Here is a 26,979-nt window from a genome sequence, read left to right on the forward strand (position 1 = left end):
CCTGCAACTCCAGTGAGGGATGGAGGTCGGATACACATCCAGCTGGCCTGGCTCTGTAGTTTGTGCATAATGGTTCCATATGTCCTAAGCTGATAGAAAATGACATGGTGACCTTGAGAGCACTGCACTGAGAGAGTGAGTGACACCGAGACCCCGGATTGTGTGAGTTGAGCGGGGTTTGAAATGTCCACAAGGGACAGATCTGTGCAGAAAGTGCAATTGTATTTGCCAGGGGCGGGGGGGGGGGGGGGGGGGAGCCTGCGGGGGGGGGGGAGGAAGGGAGGGGCAGAGGGGAGGGGCAGAGGGGAGGGGCAGAGGGGAGAGGGGAGAGCCTGCGGAGGGGGAGGAAGGGAGGAGGCGGAGGGGGAGAGCCTGCGGAGGGGGAGGAAGGGAGGGGCAGAGGAAGGCAAAAGAGAGGAGAGACACAGTTCCTGGCTAGGCAAGCTCATACTTGTTAAGTGTGACAAGGTCTTTTACAAGAGAAGAGGCTGGGGATGTAGCTTGGTGGCCTGTCCGGTCTCACATGGACAAGGTTTGATCCCAGTATTGTGGAAGAAAAGGGGGAGAGTTGGTTTATAGATCATTATCCCTTGGGAGCATAGTATAGAAATCTCAAACGAAATAGTTGCAACTCAAAACTTTAGGGCTAGCATCCAACCCAAGAATTCAAAATGTTTAGTGTTTGAAAACGTAATTAACCCCACTACCAGAATAAGGGAGGGCAGGGTTCATCTCAACGGACATAGAAAAATATTTGCTAAGTTTCAACTATTCATTTTTGTATTTTAAAGTTTCTTGAAAGATTTATTTATTGTTTTTATTTTATGTTGTGAGAGTTTTGCCTTCATGCATATGTGCATTGCACATGTGCCTGTGCCTTTGGAGGTCAGAATAGGGTGCTGGACCCTCTGGAACTGAGTTAAGGACAGTTGTGAGCTGCCATGTGGGTGCTGGGAACGGAACCCAGGTCCTCATCAAGAGCAGTTGGAGCTGTTAACCTCTGAGCCATCTCTCTAGCTCCCTCACTTATGTTTGTAAAAGCAAAACAAAATGGTATGTAGAACTAGACAGAACAAAACAATGAGTTCTGACCCCTGTTGTCAGAGCAGGAATCATAGTGGTAGCTGTCCCAGAACAAGACTGGAATCTTTAGGTCAGTGGTTCTCAACCTGGGGGTCGAGTGACCCTTCCACAGAGGCCACCTAAGGCCATCAGAAAATGCAGGTATCTATATCGCAATTCATAAGAGTAGCAAAATCCCAGTTGTCAAGTGGTAATGAAAACAGTCTTGTGGTGGGGGTCACCACAGCATGAGGAACTGTATTAAAGGTCGCGGCATTAGGAAGGCTGAGAACCACTGGCCAGTTAACTCTCTGGCCAGTGATTCTGTTTTTGCTATTTGTAAGTCAATTAGCTCTCCAGCTTATGTCAAGTGCCGTTAGTATCTGTAACACAAAGCGTCGTTTTTGTTCTCAGTCATGACAGTCTGTGATATGAATCTGTTTCTAGCTTGATCTTATCCCAGTTACTATTAAAGTGATGTGTGTGGTAGCTAGAAATGACTCAGCAGTGAAGAGCACTATCCGCCCTCCCCTCCCAGACCGTCTGGGTTCGTCTCCCAGCACCAGCATGGTGGTTACACCAGTTTGTAGTTCCAGTCCCAAGGGCTCTGACTCCCTCTTCTGGCCTCTTCAGGCACAGACATACATGCAGGCTGACCACCCAAACACATGAAATAAAAATAAAGGTTCATTGGTTCATGCATATTGTTGCTCATTTTCAAATTTCCATGTATGAGAGGTTACCCTGAACCCTCCCGCGTTTGATCTGGAAGGTTCAACAATTTGTCTTCCTTTTCCTTCTTTTTTTTTTTTTTTTTTTTTTTTTGGACGGGGGTGGGGAGGTGGGGGGGTGGGTAGATTGAGACAGAGTCTCACTATGTAGCCTTAGCTGGTCTGGAACTCCCAATATGGTGTCTTTGAACTCCCAATATGGTGTGGTCCCTTTGTGTTTAGAGGGAAGGGAAGGCCTGATCATCTGTGTTAGGACATTAAGTCCTGTTCAACCATCTAAGCCACTCACTGGCCATCTTGCCTCTTGGCATATCCCCTTGTTCACCTTGAACATGAGCTACCAGGAGACTCCAGGCTTCTGTTTAGTGTGGTGATTCAGCTTCTCCAAGGGGCTGATGGCCATTGTTGTTTGTGTAAAGCTACAAGTCTGTTTCCCATGGTGCTTGGATATTGGTACTCCTTAAAGTGACCCAAATTGCCTATCCTGGGAATAGTTGCTGATATGTTTCACTCCAGCCAGCCGGCTCTCTCCATGTTCTTTCTCTCCGAATCACCAGTTTCCTTAATTCCTTTCTTGATTTCTTCCAAAACATCAAGAATACTTTGCATGCTAAAATAGGCTGGAGGATAAAGGAATTCTTGTGTCTGTTTAAATCTCCTCAGGCTGAAAGGCTAGCTCCTTCTTGAACCAATAGATAAGAAAAGAAACACAATGCCTGCGCCCCAGATCTCTGCAGCTGGTGTCTCCGTGCTTGGAGCACTGTGGGAAGATACTCCTGAGACCTTTCCAGAAGAATGTGTCCAGGGTGCCTGTTTTCTCTTGTTTACTGTGCTGTTATCTGCAGCCCCACCCTGAAGTTTCACTATAGGGTTTCACCTTGATCTGGACTTGTGCAATTGCTGTCATATAGATTCTGTGTGTCCTACATCTGTGTCGTGGTGGAACTGTTGACTTTAATGTGTCCTTAAGCTGCCCAGCTCAGACATGCCCCGTTTCTCTAGTTCCGAGTCAGCGGTGTTTAAAGTTCCATTCATAGATGAGATTCATGCATGATTTAAAAAAAAAATGTCAGTCTGAGAAAAGGAATTCCTAGGTTAAGTCTTTTAGGGAAAAAAATGTCCCCCATGAATGCCTTAAAATGTTGTCAGTCTAAAACATCAACCGTGGAGCCTGCCTCTGTTAACACAGTTTGTTCAAAAGAGAAGGCTGATGGGAAGGTGCCTGGGCAATTTCTGTTTTAAAAAGAGAGTGAACAGAAAGAGGAGGAGTCAGCTCACTGTGTGGGCTGGGAGCCTTTTCCAGCTGCTGTGGGGACAGTTTACAGAGGCCCTTGGTGGTGGCCCTTGGTGGTACGGACAAGACTCCCTCCCCACCCGGAGGGGTCAGAGGGGTCCCCACAGTTTGTACATTTACGGTTTCTGTTCACCCTTTGGTGCTTTCCGCTGAGGAATCGCCTGGCAGCAACCACGCACCTCCCATCCAAAGCCAACTGCCGGCGACACAGAGCAAGGGAGGAAACGCTGTTTTCCTAGCGTCACTCATTTCCGTCCTTCCTGAAACTGCTTTAGACTTGGTGTCTGACACCTCAGCCCCTTCCACACGGCGGAGAAGCTGTACTTGTCTGTGTTATCAGAAAGAAGCTCGCTGTTGCTTGTAACTGCTGGCACTGACATCTTAAAATGGATTCCTTGGAGGCCATATTTTCTGGAGAATTCTGGAGAACTTGGGAAATCTTAAGATCTCCATAAAGCATGCCCAGAGGGGAGGAGGGGCAGCAGGTTGCTGTTTGAGTCAGGGAGACCTCTTCAGAGAGTTTGTTCTGAATGTAGCCGCTGTCACCATGCCTCCTAAGAGGGCACGCTGGCTGTGAGGGGACAGTGGGGAAGGGCCCAGGCACTAGCACATTTTCCTTTTTAAAAATTGTTACTGTTTTAAATTTTGTGTGTTTGAACGTTTTTGCAGGCTTGTATGTGTATGCACCTGTGGAGGCCAGAAGGGGGCACTGAATCTCTCGGAACTGGAGTTCCAGACAGCTGTGAACTGCCATGTGGGTGCTGGGAACGGAAGCCTGGGTCCTTCTGAGAGAGCAGCGAGTGCTTGTCACTGCTGAGTCATCTCCCCAGTTCCCCAATGTGTTTTTTAAACCTTGAAAACCGATGCCCTTGGTGTAATGTGATTTACAGCGCTAGAATTGCGAAATTACCTCATGCTCTCCTATACTCTCAGTTTCTGTTTTATTTTGAGTGCATAGAGCTCTACAAATCGTTTGGGCTTGTATCACCCCAGGGCCCAGCAGAAACAGAGAGCTAACTATAGGCAGAGTAAGGACCGCTAGTCAGCTCTGTTCCCCCAGCCACTTCCAAATAACCACACAGAGACTTATTAGTTATAAACGATCGGCTGATAGCTTAGGCTTGTAACTAAGTAGTCTTTACATCTTAAGTTAGCCCCTATTTTATCTGTGTTCTACCACCTGGCTCCGTACCTTATCTTAGTACAGCAGGTCCATCTCCCACTTCAGCTGTGTCTCCTTGAGACTCTCAAGACTCCACCCTCTTCCTCCCAGCATTCTCTCTGCCCCAAAAATCCTGCCTAGCCATCAGCCAGTCAGCTCTTTATTAACCAAATAGAGTAATACATTTTTACAGTGTACAAAGATTGTTCCACAGCGGCTTACTCAGTCTGAGAATTTGAGTTCAACTTAGAAAGGACAGGTTTAGGGAAAGTAACAAAGGATTATACTTTACACCAAGGCTAACAGGGAACCACTCTGCCCCAGGGCAGGGGGCTGGAATAGTCCCTAGACTGGGCGGGAGTGTTGTTGGGGGAAGGCTTCCTGGCTGGAGACTTTGATGGGGCAACCTCAGCCCAGCAGGGAGGGAACCCCAGCCTTTGCCTCTCCCTTGAAACCCCTGCTAATCCAGTGGTTGAAGCCAGCAGGAATCCACAGGAAGTACCTGGATTTGGAGCTTGTGGTTGCCTTGGGGCATAGAGAGGGCTGGAGGACAGAACTGGAAGAGCTGATGTTTTGTATCCGTGGTGTATATCTAGTTCAGACCTTTACCCCAGAGGCCTTGCTGGAAATTACTCATTAAGCTGGATGATATCAGTATCTATCTGGGTGAAAGTTTACAGCTCATGGTCTCAGATTTTTAACAGTGTGTCCATGCTTGTGGATATGCTGTTTATTAAAAATAATCAGAGTCTCCCAAGCTTTCTTCCGTATTCAGTCTTGCTTTATAACATGTTAAACGTGTTTTTTATTGTGGTAAGCAAATATAACATAAACTTTACCATTTTGAACCTGTTACCTGTGCAGTTTTGTGTCACTGATTTACTATCGTCCACCTCTGGAACTTGTTCGTTTTCCTAAACCGTACAGCCATACCCACTTAACACTAGCTCTCTGGCCATTCCCTTCCTACTCCTGCCCTGGACACTACCATTCTTTCTGTCTCTATGGCTCTGGCTGCTATGAGTACTTCATCTAAGTGTAATCCTACAATGTTTGTCCCTGTGTCTGGCTTATTTCACTTGATATAATATCTTCAAGTTTCATCCATGCTGTGGTACGTGTCACTATTTTTTTCCTTTTTAAGAATAATTGTATATGTGGCACATGTCATTTATCCATCTTCTGATGGACACTTGGATTACATGACATGTTGTAAAATATTATTTCTGAATATTTTCTTTTTATTGCTTTAAATTTCACATGTTCAGGACTAGGAAGATGGCTCAGTGGTTAAGAGCACTGGCTGCTCTTCCAGGGGACCCTGGTTCACTTTCTAGCACCCACATGACAGCTCACTCCAGGGAATTCACTTTCTTCTGGGCTCTGCAGCCACAAGCAAACATATTCACATAGAAAATGAGGAGTTAAAAATGTTTTATATGTCCAATCTTCAAGATGATATACAAACTAATTCTGTGGGAGTAGAAATGTAGAGAAGGAGGCAGCCTTCTGTAGGAGTGATGGGCACCATTTGGAGGAAATAGGAATGGGAAGCATTTAAATATGTGGAAACATGTAAGCTGTGAATAAAAGAAATGGCATGCAAACAAGGAAAAGAATCTAGGCAGGAGACTCCAACCCCCGGCCCTATACTCTTCTACTGAGCCACATCCCTGTCCCCAGTTGGACTGTTTGGATTGGATAGTACTACTAAGTACCTTGAGCAATGTGGAACAAAGTTAAAATAAATAAATAAATGTGGCCAAACAAGGGTCTTGTTTTGTTTATTTGTTCGTTTCTCTGACAGGGTCTCTTCTTTGTAGCCTTGACTGTGCTGGAATTCCCTCTGTAGACCAGGCTGGCCTCAAACTCACAGAGATCCACCTACCTCTGCCTCACTGAGTGCTGGGTTTAAAGGCGTGCGCAACTACACTTGACCCAAATTTATTTGTGTGTGTATGTATGTATGCATGTATGTAGAGGCCAGAAGAACATGTTAGGTCCCCTGGATCTGGAATTACTGGGGGTTATAAACCACCTTACAGAGGTGCTAGGACTCTATCTTTGGTCTGTGGCAAGAGCAGCAGGTGGACTCAACTGCTGAGACATTTCTCCAGCCCCCAGACAAGTGTAAAGACATGTAATTAAAGCAGCTTCTTGTCTGACTGTCATGGTTTTAATGTGCCAGTATTTGTGGCCCTTGAATTCATAATGACTGCAGTGCACTGTATTTGGAATCACCAAGATTAGCATCCTTAGAACACGTTTGGGAAGAGACAGCTGTGGGAGGAGCTAAGCTAAGTTTTTTGGGTTCCAGGACTAGCCCATCTCCCACACATTTTGAAAGTTCTTAGAATGCAATTTGAGCAAAACTGAATTAGGAGGCACTGACCCATAATAAATGTTAAAATAGCCATAGGAGGCAGAGCTCAGTCAGTAAAGTACGTGTCGAACAAGCATGAGGACCAGAGTTCAAATCCTCAATGGGCACCTAGAAACCAGGGTGGTGGCATGCATCTGTAACCCCAGCACTTGGGGAGAGGATGGGGTGGGCTTGCTGGCCAACTAGTTTAGCTGAATCAGTGAGCTCCAGGTTCAGTGAGAAACCTTGTCTCAGAAGATAAGGTGGAGAAGGCCAGCAAGATGGCACCAAGCCTGATGACCTGAGTTTGATCCCCCAGAGCTCACGGGATGAAAGGAGAGAAGTGATTCCTGCAAGTTGTCCTCTGACCCCCAGTGTGTTCTGTGACATGAATACACACATATCACATGTGCCACACGTACATGCATACATGCACAAATAATATGTTAGAAAAATTCACTAAAAAATAGGACACCAGATTTCAACTTCTTGTCTCTGGCACATCTACACACATACATGCAGGTATGCACTTGCACACACACGCACTCACTCTGACACGCATGGTCAGACACACATGGACACTCAGAGACACATGAACACACAGACACACACAGATGGACACACACATGAACACACGCAGACACACCCGGACACAGGGACACACACATACACATACAATCACTGCACACTTAAGACATATCTCCCCCAGGTGGGTAAGGCTCTTTCCTTCTGAGGCTACTGCTTAGGTGGAGAGTTTCATGTTTGACTCCTAGGAAGCTGCTCTGGGTTAGTGTTAGATAGCTCACTACAGCATGGGGCAGTCTAAATGCTGCTACCAGCTCCACCATGCTCTGAGAAGCACTGTTCAAGCAGCCCTAAAAGGCTGTCCAATGGCTGGTCTGCCCATTGGAGCCAAATTTTTATCCTGCCTGGGAATTGAATTTGATTGACTCTATTTAGCTAGATGAGTATTTGCTGACTGTGAATTATAGAAAATGGGGGAGACTTTTAAATTTTAAGTAACTAATGTAAAAATTGACATTTAGGAAAAGATTAATCACTGACATTTTAGTGGGCAGAAAAGAATTATAGTTTTGGCCGAGAGGAAAAAGTCCAAAACAAACACATGCTAAATAAGTGTAGATCTGGGTATGGTGGCATATGCCTGGGGAGGCTGGGGCGAACAGATTACCGTGAGTTCAAGGCTAGTCTAAACTACCAAGTAAGAACTTGTGTATGAGGAGGAGGAGGATGATAATTTTAAAAATTAAAAATAACAGCAACAGAAAAGAATTCTGATGAAGACATGTATGCCCAAGTTTGGTGGGCATTTCTTTGATATTTTTCTTTTGCAACACATACAAATACCAAATGGCAAATGAACAAGGAGCCAGAGACTATGTGATAAAGTCCCAGTGCTCGGTGCTATTGTATACCTTTCTCCATGCTTGGCAGTTCTCCTGACAAACTGTTGAAGGGATAGAAGAGGAAAGTGAGAGTTCGCTTTTGAAGGAAAGACTGCTGTGATTTAAGAAAAGCAATGTTGTGGCACTCGGGAGGCAGAGGCAGGTGGACCTCTGCGAGTTCGAGACCAGCCTGGTGTACAAGAGCTAGTTCCAGGACAGGCTCCAAAGCTACTCAGGGAAATCATCTCCAAAAACAGGAAGGAAGGAAGGAAGGAAGGAAGGAAGAAAGGAAGGAAGGAAGGAAGGAAAGCAGGCTTGAATCTGGTTCTAGGTTAGCTGGTTGCTAGCTGTTGAATTTGGGTAAATTGCTAAGGTGTGGTGCTGGGATTTGAACTTGCTGCCCATGGTGCAGTGGATGGTGTAGGCTCCTGGGTCAGTCTGGCACATGTGGCATGGTGAGCACTCAGATAGTCGCCGTTCTTAGTGTCCTTTGGGCTGTTAGAGCCACAAGCCTGTGTTACCCACACTTAACCTGGAGGGCTCACACCGCTTCCCAGTCAAACCTGGACAGACTGGAGACTGAAGCTATTTATACCCGAGATGCTTGGTTTACTTTTAGGTGGACAGAACTATGGGCTCAGATGCGAGTAGTTTCAGATATTTCCACCAGGTTCTGTCAGTCACTTAAACTTTCCCATGCTGGCATTGCTGCAGACCCACAGATAAAGACAAAACAGCTCCCTTCACAGACTACCTTCTGAAAGGGTTTGGGGAGTCATCTTTTAAGGATATTTATATTTGAAATGCGGAGCACCTCTCCAGTAGGAAGGGGTGGAGTTCTGCATCTTTTCGATGTCCCCAGCCCTGGCTGTATTGGACAGTAACTTCCTCCATCCCTCTGTCCTGCAGTGTCTTCTGCAAACTTCCATCTGGATTAGAACAGCTTCCAGAAACCACTAATGATTAAGTTATGAAGCAAATCCTCAGGCTTCTAAAATGGCCCCAGCGTGGGTGACAGTAGGTGCTTCTCAGTGTGTGTACAGGCAGGGACAATTCCGGAAGAGTCCATCACCCACGTAAAGTGGGAGACGCAAGCCCGCTCGCTTATGAATCATGGAGGCTGCGACCTCCGTGCCCTTCTCGGGTGTGTGTTTCTTGGGATTCCAGCAGAGTAGGAGGTCAGTTGGTAAAAGAGTTATTGAACCGGATTCTCCTCTGCGTGTGAGTCATTTTCCGGTGGTGCGAAAAGGTGCCAGGAGGAATACTTAACCCTTTCAGCTCACAGGACTAAAGCGCACAAAATCGGTGGCTTTGAGGGCTTTGAGGCTGCTGCTTAGCAGTTCAGCGAGTGAGCCGTCCGTACATTTAGTCAGACAGTGAGAACTTTGAAAAAAATGTACCAGAAAATTATGTCCATCTCGATCTAACCCTGAGGATTATTCTAATAACGTAGATGGCTAAGAGATTTGTCAAATATTATGCTTGGTTTTCTGTTTTAAAAAATTCTTAGACACTACCCTTCTGCCGAAATCTAACATCTGGTAACTTCAGATGCCTGGAAGACAGCCAGAAACTAAGAAAGGGGCCTCAGAGCACATGAGAGCTGTTGAAAACCCCCAGTGCCAATGTGTGCCCTTCACCTCTGCGGGAGTTGTCAGCCTGCCATCTAGAGTTTGCTGTCTTTTATTTATCTGGAAACTTTTAGTAAAGTTGGTGCTGTGGATTGTGAACAGCAAACTAGAAAGTGTGTTGAACTGGGTATAGTGGTGTACACCTTTAGTCCCAGCATTTGGGAGGTAGAAGCAGGTGGCTTTCTATAAGTTCAAGGCCGGCCTTGTCTACATAGCAAGGTCCAGCCAGAGCTACACAGTTAAGATTGTGTCTCAAAAAATAAAAGTTAAAAAAGGGCGGAAAGGCTGATTGGAGGCTGGGGTGGCTGAAAAGATAATTTAGTGGATAAGAGCACTGAAGGAGATCAGCTGAAGGCCGATGCAGCCTGGCACCACAGGAGGAAGCCTTGGGGGTTGCAAGTGTCTGGGACCGCGGCTGTGGTTAAATGTGGCACAGGACTGTACAGCTGCAGTAATGAACTTGCTTCCGGTAGTCTCAGGAAGCTATGTCCATTCTGTATCTTCTGTGGGAAATGTCAGAAAGGCACACGATGTGTTTTGTTCTGCTTTTCTTACAAGATCTGACTGCATAGCCCAGGGTGGGGTAGGTCTCAAAGTTCTCCTGTCCAAGCCTTTTGAGTTTCGGGATTTATGGGTGTGTACCATCCCACTCGATCCCATGTGCTTAGTTTTAAACATGGTCAAGATTAAACTAACCATGTGGAAATAGTAAGTATTGAAGTGTTTGTCTACTTGAAGATAGTACATTCTTTGGTGATCAGTGACACAGATTTGAACTTGTAGTTAATTGTGGAAGTGATTTATAATAGGCACTAATGTTTATTGAGAAGCTACCATGCCTGTGTTGTCCTCAGTGCATTCATACAGCACACCGGGCAAGGCTTTGTTGACAGACCATTTGGATTCCCATTCTGTCTCTGACTTACTCTGTGACCCTAGACAGAATTTATCACTTCTTGGAACTCAAGTCCTCATCTGTCCAATGGGAACCAATAATAAATGGGCAGGTCATTGGGAGGACTCATTGATGTGGCACACATACAGCATGTGGCATGAGGAAGCACCGTGTCAACGTTGGTCACTGATCTTTATCACTATGGTAACGCTCATGACGGTTAGTGTGGAAGTATTAACATCTTCGTTTCTCAGGCCATGGAAACGGGAGACCTGAGAGTTTAAGCGATGTGTCCACAGTGAATAAGCTAATGAATAGTAAAGCTGGGATTTGAACTTGGCTTTCATCACTGCAGAAGCCTAGTGTTTTACATACACACTGTGCTATCGCTTCAGAGTGTTTCATATAAATATGAGATTTGGGTCCTTTTGTCTGTTTATTTTGATTTTAAAATGGGTTCTCCCCATATAGCCCTGGTTTACCTGGAGCTCATTATATAGACCAGTCCAGCCTACAACTCACAAAGATGATTGTCTCTCTGCCCCCTGAGTGCTGGAATTAAAGGCATGCACCACCAGGCATAGCTAATTAGATGCTTTTAATAGATGCTCAGTAGTGTAACACTTGTCTAGCATGCTTGAGGCCCTGAGTTCTATGCAAAGCACCATAAAAGGAAAAGTGAATCCAGAAAGCCTGAGGTAGAGTGCAGTGGCCACTTCTTTTTTGCTGTGACCCCAGTCATTATTGAAAAAAAAAATACCAGTAATACAAGAATAAGCTGCTTTTAACACATCCTTCGCTCGCCAGGGTAATGGGCCCATCATGCATTACAACTGTATCGGTTGGGCCACAGGCATCTTCAAACCAGAAACAAATGCTTGACCTGCTGGTTGCTGGTACTAACTGTCCCCTGGAGACAGCATCTCTGGCTCTTTCTCATTCTTTTCATGGACTTCTATCTTTCTGTGGGTTTTAAATCTTGGCGTGTGAGTCCTGACCCTGCTGTTCTATGTCCTTTGACAGATTAAAGAATATAGACTTGCAGATTGTCACCATCCTTGTCTTATGATTATCATGGAAAATGATGAAAGGCTGTGTGTAATGTAAAGTCTTTGGGTTTTCTTTTCTTCCTTTCTTTCTTTCTTTTTTTTTTTTTTTTTTTTTTTTTTTTTTGTTTTTCAAGGCAGAGTTTCCTGTGTAGCTTTGGAGCCTGTCCTGGGACCAGCTCTTGTAGACTAGGCTAGTCTCTAGTCTCGAACACACAGAGATCCTCCTGCCTCTGCCTCCCAAGTGCTGGTATTAAAGTCATGTGCCACCGCCACCTGGCAGAAATGATTATTTTTAAAGAAACAACTTTACATTTTAATATTTTATGTATTTTCTATTGCATTTATATTAGCTTTCTGCTTTAAGCGTTAGGGTTTTCAAGAAACAGGTTTATGGCACGACTTAAGTATCTGTGTTTTCTCATGCTTTGGGATTTCCAGGTTGTGAAGGATGGAGGCTGGCTCCGTGGTCCGAGCCATCTTTGACTTCTGCCCTAGTGTCTCAGAGGAGCTGCCACTCTTCGTGGGAGATGTTATTGAGGTGTTGGCCGTGGTGGATGAATTTTGGCTTCTAGGAAAGAAGGAAGATGTTACAGGTAAGAGGTACTCAGTCCGCACACAGCCCCCTCTTCTTTGCATATTAAAGGTCAAATGGGAAGCCCACGTGAGGAATTTCTCTTTTGCCGTGTCTTCCCTCTGTGCTCACGCGTGGCCCTGGCCTGTGAGGAGAGTTCCTGCCCATCTCTCCGTATCGATCCCTAATGGAGGTTTTGGATGGATAGACACCTGCTGTGCCAGCCTAGTTTTCTGCTGTTTTCTTCTTCCCGTCCCAATGCTCTGTCTTCCATGTCCAGTACTCTTATTCCCTTCCTCAAGTTTTGCATTACTCCTCTCTTCGGAACTCCTGGCAGTTATCTTTGCTCTTAGCAGGCAGCTTGCCTCAGGTGAGTGGGACGTAAGTACTACGCTCCACCTCATTCCTATGGCTTTCTCCCTTTAACAGCTCCTGCTCAGGGGAGACTGATTCATCCTAAGCCCCTCCTGGATCCGCATTGACAAAAATGAATTAAAGCCACCTCTACTGTGGTTGCTCCTGTCTCCCACATTTGTACTCCATGCTGTCTCCTCTCTCTGAGATTCATATTAACATGGATCTCTTCCACTAGCTACCCTAAGGAATGGCAGTCCTTTCCATCACACAGGTATACTAATTTAGTCCTTCCTTTACACATGGTTGTGTGCACCTGGCTTGGAGTATGTGATACAGTTCTGAGACACGCAGATTATTTTCTAGTAGGAGAGATGCTTCTGTTCAGATAAAATCGGCGAGTAGGTGTTTGTTAGCAAGGCAGAGAGAATTGCGTGCTCAGTGGCCCTGACATAGATGTGAACACAGGGGCATTGAGGTAACATCAGTAGGCCACCAAGGGGTTGAGGGGTCCAGAGGACCAAGATACGCAAGGTAAGAAGTTGAGGAGGCCGGAAACTGGTGCTTCCAACATCACCAGATCTGTGTCTTAGAATGCTGCTGCTCTTATTTTAAGGATAAGGGGCCAGGGACTGGAGAGATAGCTGAGTGATTAAGAGTACTGTCTGCCTTTCCAGAGGACATGGGTTCGATTCCCAGCATCTACATGGCAACTCATAACAATCTAACTGGAGTTTCAGAGGAGCCAATGCCCTCTTCTGGCCTGTATATGGTATATAGATAAACAACCAGATAAAGCACACATACAAATAAAATAAAGTAATAATTAAAATTTTTAAAAAAGACCGATAGGCCAGCCACTGGTGGCACAGGTGTTTACCCAGCACTGAGGAGACAGGCAGGCAGATCTCTGGGAGTGCGAAGCCTGGTCTATAGCGACCTGCAGGAGAGTTAATGTCACTCACACGGCAGGTGGGTCTGGGGATATGTGAGCAGAATCAGGAACTATCTCTTGTTCTAAGCCTCCAGCCACAGGCCCTGTCTTCCTACACCACCTGTAGAACTCTAGCCATCTTCAGACTGAACTCTGCTTCATAAAAACTTTGTGTTCCTCCCTACCCATCCTCAGCCTCCTCTGAACCTCCATGGCTATGTGTGTGGGTTTCAGAGTCCCATTATCCATTTTATCTAAGTTGATTTTCAGATCTTTGAACACCAAGACCCCCAACTCACATTTCCCTCTTCAGTGAACTGCCAGAGTGCCAGTGCTTAATGCGTATTTAGGTTGTGTGTGTGTGTGTGTGTGTGTGTGTGTGTGCGTGTGTGTGCCTTCTCTGTGTGTCTGTGTGTGTGTGTGTGTATGTGTGTGTGTGTGTGCATGTGTCTGTGTGTCTATGTGTCTGTGTGTATGTGTGTGTGTCTATGTGTCTGTGTGTGTCTTCTCTGTGTGTCTGTGTCTGTATGTGTGTATTTGTATATGTACCTGTGTGTCTGTGTCTGTTTGTGTATATATGTGTATGTGAGTTTGTATGTGTATGTGTCTGTGTGTGTGTGTCTGTGTGTCTGTGTATGTATGTATGTATGCATGTATATGTGTGCGTATGTGTCTCAGTGTGTGTGTTTGTGTGTGTGTGTGTGTGTGTGTGTGTGTGTGTGTGTGTGTGTACATGCAGAGAGCACAGGGCCCCTTGCAGTATTTATTTCTCTCCTTATACCATGGCGACCTGGAAGTTTACATCTGGTTCTATGATGTGTGCTTCACCTTTATGAGTTCTCTAATTATTTTCTTATTCCCCGGGACTTACCCAGACAGTCTTAAAGGGCCATAGAGCAGCCAGCCCTCCAGGGACACAGCACAGCTCAATTTTCAATCCATACTTGTGAATGGACTGAGAAAAAGAGTCGTCCTGGTACACGGACCGAGAAAGAAATTTTGATCTTAAGGGAACGCCCAGTGTTTAACGCGTGCTTGTGCTTTTCAGGACAGTTCCCCAGCAGTTTTGTGGAGGTTGTGACAATTCCCAGCCTGAAAGAGGGACAGAGTCTGTTTGTTTGCACCTGCGAATTCCTATCTCAGGAGCTGAACAGTCTTTCTCTTCATCGAGGTAAGAGAGCATCAGAGGCCTGCAGAATCTTGAGAACAGGGTCTTTTAAAGATGTCTCCACTGGTTAGTCAGTCTCTGTGAAGTCTGCAGCACTGACATTATACAGGAGAGAGTACAGCCTTATGCTGATAGGACTTGATGATTTTCATAGGATTTTCCCAGAAAGGTATTCTCTTATTGTTTTAGATTTTATTTCTTGAGATAGGGTCTTACTGTATGTCCCTGTCTGGCTTGTAACTTCATATGTAGTCCAGGCTGGCCTCAAACTCACAGTTTTACCTGCTTCTGCCTCCTGAGTGCTGGTATTAAAGGCATATGCCACCATGCCAATATTTTTATCTTTAATTATATATGTGTGTGTGGTGAATATGACTATGTATACATGAGTGCAGGTTCCTGGGAAGTAAGAGGAGGGCATAGGGATCCCTGGCTGGACTTCCAGGTGGTTATGAGCTGCCTGAGGTGGGTGCTAGGAACCCGTCCTCTGTAATAGTAGTACGTGTTCTTAACTGCTGAGCCATCTCTGCAGCCCCTACAAAAGTATTCTTATGGAATCTCCAGCATTGGGAGTATTAGTAACTGTCCATTGTATATAACAGTGCAGTTCAAAGGCAATTCACTGCAGGTAAGAAGTATGGGCTCAGGGCCGCGACTCATCAGCATATCCTTGGTCCATTGTTGTCTGTCACTACCCCACGCTGTGGACACTTCAGACAGTGTTCATCTCTTCTCCAGAAAGACTGCCTTATATGATTTGCTGACAACATTACTACATCCTAACATACCATGGGGAAACAGTAATTTTTTTTATTTATTTATTTATTACTATTATTATTATTGGTTTTTCGAGACAGGGTTTCTCTGCATTACTTTGGAGCCTTTCCAGGAACTCTCTGTAGACCAGGCTAGCCTCAGACTCACAGAGATTCACCTGCCTCTGTCTCCCGAGTGCTGGGATTAAAGGTGTGCACCACCAGCGCACGGCTAGAAACAGTAATTTTGATGTGACCAGTAAGAGATAGACGCACGGCTGCCCCTTTACTGGGCTTCCACTGGGTAGTGTGAAAGTTCTCATGAGAATCAGCTGAAAAGGGTACAGTTTAAACAGATGGTGCTAGCCACATCCCCAGGGTGCTTCAAGTACTTCTCACCATTGTACTCTAACAGGCACGGACTTCCAAAGACGGACAGGAAACCATTTCCACGTGTCCACGCCTTTCTACATAAACAGAGAGCAGTAGTGTTGCAGCCTGAAGGTTGTGACCTACCCAGTTTTGTGATGTCCCAATCAACACATCAAAACAGAAGAACTTACAAGCTGTGCGTTTGTATTGTAACTGTTCTTTTAGTCTGATGCTCAAGGACAGGCCTAATTCTTATACTTACACACACAGTGGGGAACCGAGCCCTAGCAAACTTCTCTAGCCCCTAGTCAACGAGAGAAACAGAATATTGGATTTTTTTGGTGTCTCGGGAGTTTCTTACGTGTTAGCCTGTACTCAATCTTTGCCTTTCCCTCTGGTCTGCAGCCTTCTTGCGAATCAGGGTTGGGAAGACAGTGAGGAGGCGACTGTGAGCTTATAGCAGGGTCCTTGTCCTCACCTGTAGCTATCCCAGGGTGGTCTGGAGTCCAGAGCAGCCTCCCCAGGTAGGAGGAGAAGGAGAAGAGCCTGTTGGTGTCTCTGCGAGCCATGCACAGGATATGAGCAGCATGGCATGCTTTGTTTGCTTGGTTTTTGTTTGCTTGTTTGATTGATTGACTGATTTGGTGTTGGAGGTTGAAACCCGGCCATTGCACACTAGGGTAGCAAGACAACCACTCCAGCACTGAGCCACACATCCAGCTTTAGCACGGGCTTTCTCTTTCCTAATCCTGGCTCCTGCTGAAAACAATGGGTAGAAGGATGTATTGCGTGGAAATAAACTGTATTTAGTATTATGAAGAATTTGAGGGAATAGCTGCTAGAATTAGTTTTGCTCCAGCTTTTTGTGTTGTATGGTCAAGTCTTACAATTCAAAAATATTTTTAAAAGAGCATGATTTTCTGCTGAGGCCAGCACCGAGAAGACTCATCTGATATGTTGAGCTGGCTCTGAAATTAAAATCTGCCTGAGGAACCCAGGGCCCTCTGAGGTTCTCTGCAAGACCCAGACACTGACCTTTTAGCCATGAGGCACCTGAATAAGAGTGAGTAAGCAGGATCAGGTCGAGCTCCAATCAACAGGCCTTTGTTGTCATTTGTGTGTGTGTGTCTTGCTCATGCCGCTTGTGTACAGATGCCTGTGAAGCTCAAGAGGACATCGATCGGTTCCTGGGCACGGAGGTGATGGGGTTGTGAGTCACTCTATGTGGGAGCTGGGAACTGAACTCTGGTCCTTCCAGGAGTATTGGGGTGCTGAGTGTAGTTCAGTTGGTAGAGTGCTTGGCTAGTATACATAAAGTCCTGGGTCCAGTCTTATGCTACATCAGCCTGTGTGATGGTGCACGCTTGTAATCCCAGCATTCACGAGGTTAAGGCAGAATGACCAAAATTTAGTGTCTTCCACCACACTGCCAGCCTCGGCTACATGACAGCCTTGTTGTGTTTTATCATTACACATTAAATTACACTTGAGGAGTATCAGAAGATTAATAAGAGCAGCTGGAGAGATGGCTCAGTGGTCAAGAGCAGTCTGCTTTTCCAGAGGACCCAGGTTCAAGTCTCAGCACCCACAAGGAGGCTCACAACCATCTGTCACTCCAATTCTAGAGGTTCTAACACCCCCTCTGGCCTTTTCAGGACTGCACACACAGGGTGCACAGACATCCATGCAAGCAGTGCACCCATACATACAAAACAAAAACACTTAAAATCACCAAAAGAGAAAAATTGTGTGTGTGTCTGTGAGAGAGGGAGAGAGAGAGAGAGAGTAATTTGTGTTTGCATTACTGACTAGTATGTTAAAAACAGGTGATACAGCTGGGCGTTGGTGGTGCATGCCTTTAGACCCAGCACTCAGGAGGCAGAGGCAGGAGGATCTCTGTGAGTTTGAGGCCAGGTCTATAGAGCAAGTCCCAGGACAGGCTCCAAAGCAATACAGAGAAACCCTGTCTTGAAAAACCAAAAAAAAAAAAAAAAAAAAAAAAAAAAAAAAAAAAAAAAAAGCAGGTAATATGGCTTAGAGGGTAGCAAGTCTAATGGCTCTAGATTTTAATCCATCTTTGCCACATAGTAGCTGTGATGTTGGGCTAGCTCTTTGCTAGCCTTACTAAAAAGCTGAAGAGGACAACCTTCCTCGGGATAGCTGTTAGGACCAAGGAGGTGTAAACCAAGCAAAGAGAACCGCTCTGGCTCCTGGGGGCTGTTTGTCCCCTCATTCCCTGAAGCTGGGGTGCGCAGGATGCACCCCACATGGTCTACCTAGGACTGGAGTCATCAGTGACCCTTCCAGCAGGTGTCGCCCTTCCCCCCTTTCCTGAAGCTACTCAATTGTTTTGGATTGTTCTTGGTGTGTGGGGTTCAGAAACAGAACTGTCTTCTAAGAAGAGTCACGATGAGTGGCTAGAGTCACCAACTGTCCAAAAAAAAAAAAAAAGAAAAAAGAAAAAAAAAAGAGTAGAAAACAAAAAGTGAAGAAAAAAAGGAAAAGAGAGAGGGAGGAAGGAAGAGAAAAAGGAAGGACAGACGGAAGAAAGGAAAAGAATATGTCAAGGGAAAGACAAAAGGATCAGGCGATTAAGAACAAGAAGATACTGTATATTATGGGATGCCACCCATCATTTCCTCATACTACACACAATGCTTGTGGCTGTCTACACCGTGTACTTGTAGTCAACCTCCTCTCGAAGGGCCAATAAAACAAACTGATAATGTATAAATAAGCTGCTGGCTGATCTTTGTTAGTCGAAGTGCAACAACCTTAAACTCTAATGCCATGAGATGAAGTTAGGACAAAGAAAGCATGGGGTCTGCACCAAGCACACAGGCCCCTGGGCAGCTTGGGCCATGAGAGGAGTCAAGGAGGAAGCTGACCCTGCAGAGCCAGACTGCTCGGGTCAGAGCCTAACAAGACCTGCATTCCTTTCTACACTTCCTGTTCAAAGGAAAATTCCAGCCGAGGAAGCAAGCAGTATGGCTGGGCGTAGTCACATCTGACCCTGAGGTCAGATTTCTACTTTCCTGTTCCCAAACCTGGTCCCACCATCCCAGGATGTTTCTGAAGTCCGGAACCACACCCCCATTCCTAATGAATCACCCAGGACTCTGGGGAAATAGCTTGCTTGACTAATTAAAACAGAGACTTTTGAAAACGAAAACTAGAGAAAGCAAAACAACAACAAACCCACCCCAGAGGCAGTTAGACCTATAAAATGAAGGGAGTCACCAGGTAAGAGGAAAAACAAGGACAAAGTCAAAAGCGTAAGGTGGGGGGGGGGGTGTTAAAACTAAAGTGCCATCTAAATTGTGTGTGCTGGCATGAGAGGGGCATCATTTGTTTCGAGAATCCTCCTTTATCATCTCTGAATAAGCAGCCCAGTTACGGTCTGCCCCGAAACAAAGCTCATCAAAACCACTGTTGGAATAGACAGGAAAACAAGCCCTATTGTCCAAGTTCATGGAGCTCTGGCCAGACAGAGAACACTCATTCTGCAGCTTGAAGTGAGCCTGGCATTTCAGAGCCAGCAAAGTGGGAGTTATGGCATGCTTTGATTTTTCCTATTCACCAAGAGACCCATTGTGTCTGAGCAGTCATGTCACCAGTGACTTCCCTCTGAGGCCTGGATGGCAGGCCTTAGGGTCACTGGGGGAGGAGGGACACTTGTACTTCTCAGGACCCAAAGCTTTGGCCAGTGCATGTGGGTTCAAAAGTTAAGGACTACAGGAATATGGGAGCAAGACACTTTGTAGGTGTCTCAATAAAAGTCTAAGCACAACAAAAGTCAGGAAATATACCGGGTGTCTGCCACCAAGCCTAGAATGTTATGTTATGTGTCATGCATGCACTGTGCCGGCATCCAAATGCGGTAGACCACAGATGGCCAAGCTAATGTGAGCTCCTAAGATATTTTTAAGGAAGCCTGCTAAGGTTTCAGATGGAGAGAGTGGCAATAATAGAGATTTGGAGTTAGGTAGTATGTGCTGGTACATGCTCTTAATCCAAGCATTTAGAAAGAAGGCTGAGGAGGGTTGCAAGGTTGAACCCAGCCTGGGGTACATCATGAGACTCCGTCCCAAAAGCATACAAAGTAAAAAAACAAAAAACAAAAAACCCTTGTGTGAGATTTCCCGGGATCTCATGTCATAGGCGAGATCACAATGGACGGTTGGAGAACTGGATAAAGGTTGTGACTGGATAAAACTGAAGCACAGGCTCGAACCGGGTGAAAACAGAATGGCTCGTTGGTGTCTTGATAAAGAGATTCTTCAAAATGTGCACAGAACAAACATATTTTATTGAATCCAGACAATAAGAATAGGACTGTCCCAGCACATGGGAGTCTGAGGCAGGAGAATTGGAAAAAGTTTCAGGCCAGCCTGTGCTCTGCAATGAGCTCCTGTCACAGAAAACAAAGAAGGGTTATTAGGAAAGAAATTGGTGAGCAGTAGGCTGTCATGTCTCTGACAGATTAACAAAGGGATGCAGTAAAATTGTCACATTTGTAATCATTTGATGGACTGGAAGAAATAATGTTTGAGGTAATATTTAAAAGGGAAGACAGTGGGAATTAAATCAGACTAGGATATTAGCAAAGAGAATTAATAAATGGAGGAAATGTTTTGAAAGAAGAAATTAGAAGGAACAAGGAAGTTAGCAATGGGAGCCAATTTTAGATGCAGGAGAATATTAATTTGGGAGCAAGGCTAAAGAATACAGAATAATCGTTATTCACAAATGGATGCTCAGTGTTCACTATGAAAAAGGCATCATCTCAGACTCTTACCACACAAAAGAGAAGTATGCCCATCCCTAAGTCATTTACTTGCACTTGGGAAAGTAGGGCACACAATCTTTCTGAAATTCAGGAAGGTGGCCCACACCTTTAATCCCAGCACTTGGGAGGCAGAGTCAGGTGGATCTCAGTGAGTTTAAGGCCAGCCTGGTCTACAGAGTGAGGCCAGGACCATTACACAGAGAAACCCTGTCTCAAAAAAAAAAAAAAAAAAAAAAAAAAATCAGGAACGAGGCTGAGAGATGGCTGAGAAATTAAGAGCGATGACTGCTCTTGCAGAGGACCGGGGTTCTGTTCCCAGTGCCTACATAGTGACTCACAACCACCTATAATTCTAGTTCCCAGGGATCTGACTCCCTCTTCATCCTTCTCAGGCTCTGCATCTACCTGGTGCACAGACATATTGCAGACAGGCACACTACATATACAATAAAAGTCAAGACCATAACAGCTAGTCCCTCTCCAGCGCCTTTGACTAGGAGCCACGCCCTGCTGTCCCTCCTTCTTGCTGTTCGCCACTGTTCTATGTCCCTCAAGCAGCTCTGCCCCAGAGAGTGAGCCCATGCACTGGCCAGGGGGAAAGATAAAAGGAAGGTTAAAGTTAGTAATCCACAAAATGAATATTCATAATTACATAATCAGCCGTTTGTTATAAAGTAACTGATGATAGAACTATGGAATGTGTTTTTAAAACTGTGGTGAATCGAAACACTAAGACAGTTTAACTTTTTGGCTTATGTTTTGTGGCAATAACCTGATTATTTGCAACAACAAAAGAGCCAATCACTGAAATTTTTTTAAGATCTTATTATAGGGCCAAGGAGATGGCTCATCGGGTGAAGGTACTTGCTGCCAAACCCACCGGCCTGAGCTCTATCTTCAGGCTCCATGTGGTAGGGGAGAATCTTTACAAATATCTATACTAGCCCAGCACTCAGGAGGCTGCGGCAAGACTGTGGTGACAGCCTGGGCTACACAGTACAGTCCTGTCTTGACAAGGACAAAAAGGCGCTGTTGGTTGTCGTGTTAGGCCCTGGGGTTCTGGCCCGAGTTCTAACTCTTGCTTCTTTCTTCAGGAGACCTGGTGGTTCTCGATGGCTCTCCCACTGCAGGATGGCTGCAGGGCCGAAGCTGCTGGGGTGCCCGGGGTTTCTTCCCCTCTTCTTGTGTTCGGGAGATACGCCTCACCTCTCAAAGCCAACAGTGGCATTCACAGAGTGCACTGCTTCAGATTCCAGAATACTCCATGGGACAGGCACGGGCCCTCATGGGGTTGTCTGCGCAGTTGGATGAGGAACTGGACTTCAGGGAAGGTGATACGATTACCATTATCGGAGTTCCCGAGCCGGGCTGGTTTGAAGGAGAGTTAGATGGTCGGAGAGGCATATTCCCAGAAGGTTTCGTGGAGCTTTTGGGGCCCCTGCGGACTGTGGATGAGCCGGTACATTCCGGAAGTGGGGATGACTGCATTGCTAATGGTGAAGTAGACGTCTCTACAGAGGAACCAGAGGGTGCTGCCGACGAGGACGAGCACCCGACAGGGACCTACGGGCTTGCCCTCTACAGATTCCAAGCCCTGGAGCCCAATGAGTTGGATTTTGACGTAGGGGATAAAATCCAAATTCTGGGGACCTTGGAGGACGGCTGGCTGGAAGGACGTTTGAAGGGCAGGACAGGTGTCTTTCCCCATCGCTTCGTGAAGTTATGTCCTAGCACCAGGACAGAGGACACTATGCCTCTGCCTCAAGGAGACAGTCTCCCTAAGAACTCTGAAAGCTCTGTGGATGGGTTGGAGATCTCAGTGGTCGAGGAAGCAAGACTCGAACCACAAGAGTGTGAAGCAGAAAGGCCCGACTGGGGTGTGTCTGAGCAAACCCCGGCTCCCCTAGATCATGGTGTCCCTGAGTATGTTCTAAGTGAGAACTCTGGTCAGGGTGAAGATGACTCCCCAGGTGTGGGTCTTGTTAAAGACCCTTCCGCAGCTGACCCTTCGGAGATAGTCAATGGTGTTTCTTCCCAGCCTTGGGTACCCGTTCATCCCCAAGTGCAGAAAAGCAAGTTTTCTTCAACAGCAGGAGGAGGCTACCGGAGCTTAGAGCCATTCCCAGACTTTGCCCCTCTAGAAGCCAGGGCTCGAGACTACTCCAGCCTGCCTCCCAAAAGAACATATGCCCAGTGGAGGTCCCTCCAGAAGCCAACACCCCTACTTCACAGGGCCTCCTCCCTCACGGCCTCAAGGATAGCCAAACCTAGCTACTTTCGTCCTCCAGCTATGGCCAGATGTGGTCAGAAGCACCAAACATCTGCAGAAAATGCATCCAGCCTCTATTCTGCACCAGAGAGATCAGTGAGGCTGCCTGGGCCCCCAGACAAGAGGCTGGTCACAGAAGTAACCACGGCATCACAGGGCAACAGCATCAGCCTGGATTCCAAGTTGACCCAACAGCTGTTAGAGTTTGAGAAGAGCCTGTCAGCGGCCAGCACAGAGCCAGATAAAATCGTACGCCGTTTTTCAATCATGGACTTCAATTCTGAGAAGGATATTGTCAGAGGTTCCTCCAAGTCAGTTCCCTTACAGGAGTTTCCTGAGAGGAGGAAGGCCCTGAGGCCGCCACCACCCAGACCCTGTACCCCAACATCCATCTCTACCCACTTGGTTGACCAGAGTCCTAAACCTGCACCCCCCTTGGCAGTGCGGCCCTCCCGCCCAGCCCCCCTCCCTCCTTCTGCACAACAGAGGATGAATGCAGCCTCGCCCAAGCCCACCTCCTGTGCCCATCCCAGTTGGGAGGCCCCAGAGAAGGAGAGCCCTGAGCACTCAGAGCAGAGCCCAGCCCAGCCATCTCAGTCTCCGTACCCCTCTGTGCTGGTGAGGATTCAGGATGTGGAGCACGACCTGGACATGTACACCAGGGCTCAGGAAGAGCTGACCTTGATGTTGGAGGAAAAGCAGGATGAACTGTTGAGGGCAGAGACGCTGGAGAATCTCAAGTTCTATGAGAGCAGCATTCAGAGTCTGACCCTGGAGCTCCAGCAGCTGAGAGGTAAGAGACAGAAAACAGTGTGACCCTGGTGTCCGCCCCCCCCACCCCCCTCTCCCCCCACCTTCCACCTCCCCCACCCCCGTGCCTGGCTATGTGAAAAGCACCCTGGTCTCAACACAGAGCAATCCACATCCCATTTCCCAGGTCCTCCTTGATACAAAACTATATACAAAAACAGTGAATAACAAGTATGCTCTACGAAAAGGAAAATTAAGAACATACAAACTTAAGACTTACATATCTAGTCCTAGGGTGAATGCATAACAGAGATTACAATAGAGTTGCATGTCCACACCTGTCCCCACCCCCAATGGGTGTGGTCAGTGCAAGGTGCAGACAGAGTGAGTGTCTCACCACACCGATCAGGCTAGGCTGGCTGGCCAGTGAGCAACACCTGTCTCTACTTCCCTAGTGCTGAGCTTATAGGCATGTATCGCCACTCCTGGCTTTAGACATGGTGCTGGGTATTGAATTTAGGTCCTATGTTTGTGCAGAGGGCTAATTGAAGCATGCCCCTAGCCTTCTCTGGAGAGTTCTTATTCAGTAAACTCACAGGAGAAGTAGAAGTAATATACAAAGTAGAGCTGGCTTGGTGGTGTGTGCCGATAATCTGAGCACTCGTGAGGCTGAGACAGGAGAATTGTTCCAGAACAGGAGTGTCCAGAGAAACAAAAACAAACAAAAAAACCTTTTCTTTTCATAAGGTGACATCATTGTTCCATAGCTGGCTTATGGTTCAAAGATGCTAAGACTTTTAGTGAAACTATTGTTTGAAGATGTATTTTTATTTCTATTTATGTCCGTGTATATTAAGAGAGAGAAAAAGAGAAAGGGAGAGAATGAATGTATGCCAAGGGTATGGATGCTCTTGGAAGTCAGAGGAGGCTTCAGACCCCCTGGAGCTGGAGTTACAGGCAGTTGTGAGCGTCCAGTTACAAAGTTGGCATAATCATAGAGTGTAAATAAGCTTACTGATATATGTTGTATTTGTAAGTGTGAATTGCTATAATGAGCATACAGGGCCGTGAGCATTTGTTCTCATGAACTCACACTAACAATACTCTAAGCAAAGCTGGTAGATTGGGTCCTGCCTACTTCTTCGTGTCCTGACCACTCATCCGGTGTTGGAGGTGACTGCAGTGTCTCTCTCTTGGTGGAGGAGTATCCGCTCTTGTTTTACCTTCAAGCCCACGCCTCTACAGTGTTAAGACTATTCTCACAGACGAATTCTAGTCTGTTCTCTGATTTTCTAGATGTCTCACCTGATTTTTCTTGGGCTTTTTGTTTCATTTATTTCTTTATTGTGTGCCTCTCCTGCCTGAGTTGCTCTCTGATGGTGTGTAATTTTATATTATTGTCTCAGCATTTTTAATACTTTTAAGATGTTTTGATATATATGTCTTATCATTTTTAGTTGTTTTTTATTTTTAATCCTGTGAAAGGACCAAAATAACTTAGACTTCATTATAGGAAGTACATAAGTTAGGGAATGAGTGTTTGTCTCTGACTGAGAATTGGGACTTTTAATTGAAATTATCATATGGAGTTAAGGCAGAGCACCAGAAGGTATTTATAGATTGCTGTATGTCAGGGAATGGGTGTGTCATTTGGTATGGGCTCAGGTCAAGCCAGTGTCATCTAGAAAACTTCTTTATTTTAGCATTATACCAAGAGCAGATATTCTAGAAGTGCTGTTTGCCCCCTGGAGTTTCCAGTCAAATGGGTTAAGATCAAGTCAGGGGCCGTATCTAAAGCATGGTACCTTTGAATGTGTTGGCTCCCTAGACAGCAAAAACAGGTCAGTTAGACGGTGAGGTTTCTTAGAACTTGTTACGTTTAGAAGTCCTGGTCAGAGCTACTGAGTGCTACCCTGGTAGAGGCTCTAGTGTGTCATAGTCTTTTTCCATCTCTAGGTGAGGCTCACATACCTGAATTTGACACAAAATTTCCGTGTGTACACATTCCTTATTCATCAAATGCTGGCATTCAGTAGGAGCCAAGTATGGGCTCACACTGGTCAGTAAGAAAGGCACACTCATGGTATCAATCACATGTGCATACTTGAAACTTGAGTGAGCTTACTGACACTGGCCTCTAGTTAATCACACTTTCTGTCCTACAGCCTTTGAACACGCCTACAGAGTTACTCTCAGTGTGGGTTAGCACCAGAACACCACATTCACCCTCACTACAATGAGTCAGCTTCCCGTGCATTGCAAACCTGGCTTCTGGCTTGTGTTCTACATAATGTCAGGAAATAGGTCAATAAAAGACACTCAGTTTTTATCTGAGTTAGGGTCTCACTATATCTAGGTTGGTTTTGAAGGTGTGTGTGTGTGTGTGTGTGTGTGTGTGTGTGTGTTTGTGTGTTATATAAATGGAGGTTTCTCTCCCACTTGCCAGTTCCCAAATAAACACTCAGAGACTTAATAATAATTATAAGTGTTTGGCCAATGGCTCAGGCATATTATTGACTAGCTTTCACAATTAGATTAACCCATTTTTATTATTCTATATTTTACCACAAGGCTCATGGCTTGTTACCTCACATCTTGCTTCTCCAGAGGCTGGATGGCATCTCTTCCACTCTGCCTTCTTTCTCTGGGTAGCTCTGTTTGGATTTCCTGCCTGGCCCTATTTTCCTGGCCATTGGCCAAGTCAGTTTCTTTATTAACCAATGGTACTAGAACATGTTTACAACATACAGAGGGATATCACACATCAGGTGTATGTGTGTGTGGTGTATATGTATGCACATGTATGCACATGTGGCACCCAGGCACATACATGTCACCATTAAAGGAGGATATCAGGGGGCTCTACCACTTTCTGCTCTATTCCCTTGAGACAGGGTTTCTTACTGCCCCTGGAGCTTACTCACTACTGGTTGGCTAGACCAGCTGGCTAGTAAGCCCCATCAATCTTCCTACCTCTGTCTACCTGCCACCCCCAAAGTCCCAATCAAACATACACACAAGCATGTTATACTTGTATGTGACTATCCCAAGTCCATTTGTTCATTTAATGTAGGTATGGAAGACTCGAACTCAGGTCCTTCTGTTTGTGCAGCAAGCCCTCCTACCCAGTGAACCAGTTCCCTAGCCCCTGACCTTGAGCTTTTGGTTCCCCTGCCTTAACCTCCCTGTGTGTTAGGATAACAGGCATGTGTGCTGCCACACCCAGTTCTCAGAGTAATTTTTAGTAACGACTTACACGTGAGATCACAATACCTTTTTAAAGAAAGTAATATTTTCAACAAAACATTGGGTGGAATCTAAGATTCAGTGTAGGAAACCAACAGACTAACCCGTGGGAGATCACTGATAAGGGGCAGTAATATGTTACAGTAAAGTGGATATATTCAAAATATTAAATACTGTTT

General features: G+C 45.9%; 1 protein-coding gene across 1 annotated transcript in view; it reads left to right on the forward strand.

The window, feature by feature from the left end:
- The window catches only part of Dnmbp (dynamin binding protein), a 93,816-nt gene that overhangs the window by 15,428 nt on the left and 51,409 nt on the right, over window positions 1–26,979 (forward strand). The window contains exons 2-4 of the mRNA XM_051200087.1: window positions 12,031–12,185; window positions 14,500–14,622; window positions 21,630–23,597. Coding sequence (XP_051056044.1) covers window positions 12,041–12,185; window positions 14,500–14,622; window positions 21,630–23,597 — 2,236 coding nt within the window. The 5' untranslated portion in view covers window positions 12,031–12,040. The remainder of the gene's footprint in view (window positions 1–12,030; window positions 12,186–14,499; window positions 14,623–21,629; window positions 23,598–26,979) is intronic.

The sequence above is a fragment of the Phodopus roborovskii genome, unplaced genomic scaffold (genome assembly GCF_943737965.1).
Source record: "Phodopus roborovskii unplaced genomic scaffold, PHOROB, whole genome shotgun sequence".
NCBI classification, from domain to species: domain Eukaryota; kingdom Metazoa; phylum Chordata; class Mammalia; order Rodentia; family Cricetidae; genus Phodopus; species Phodopus roborovskii.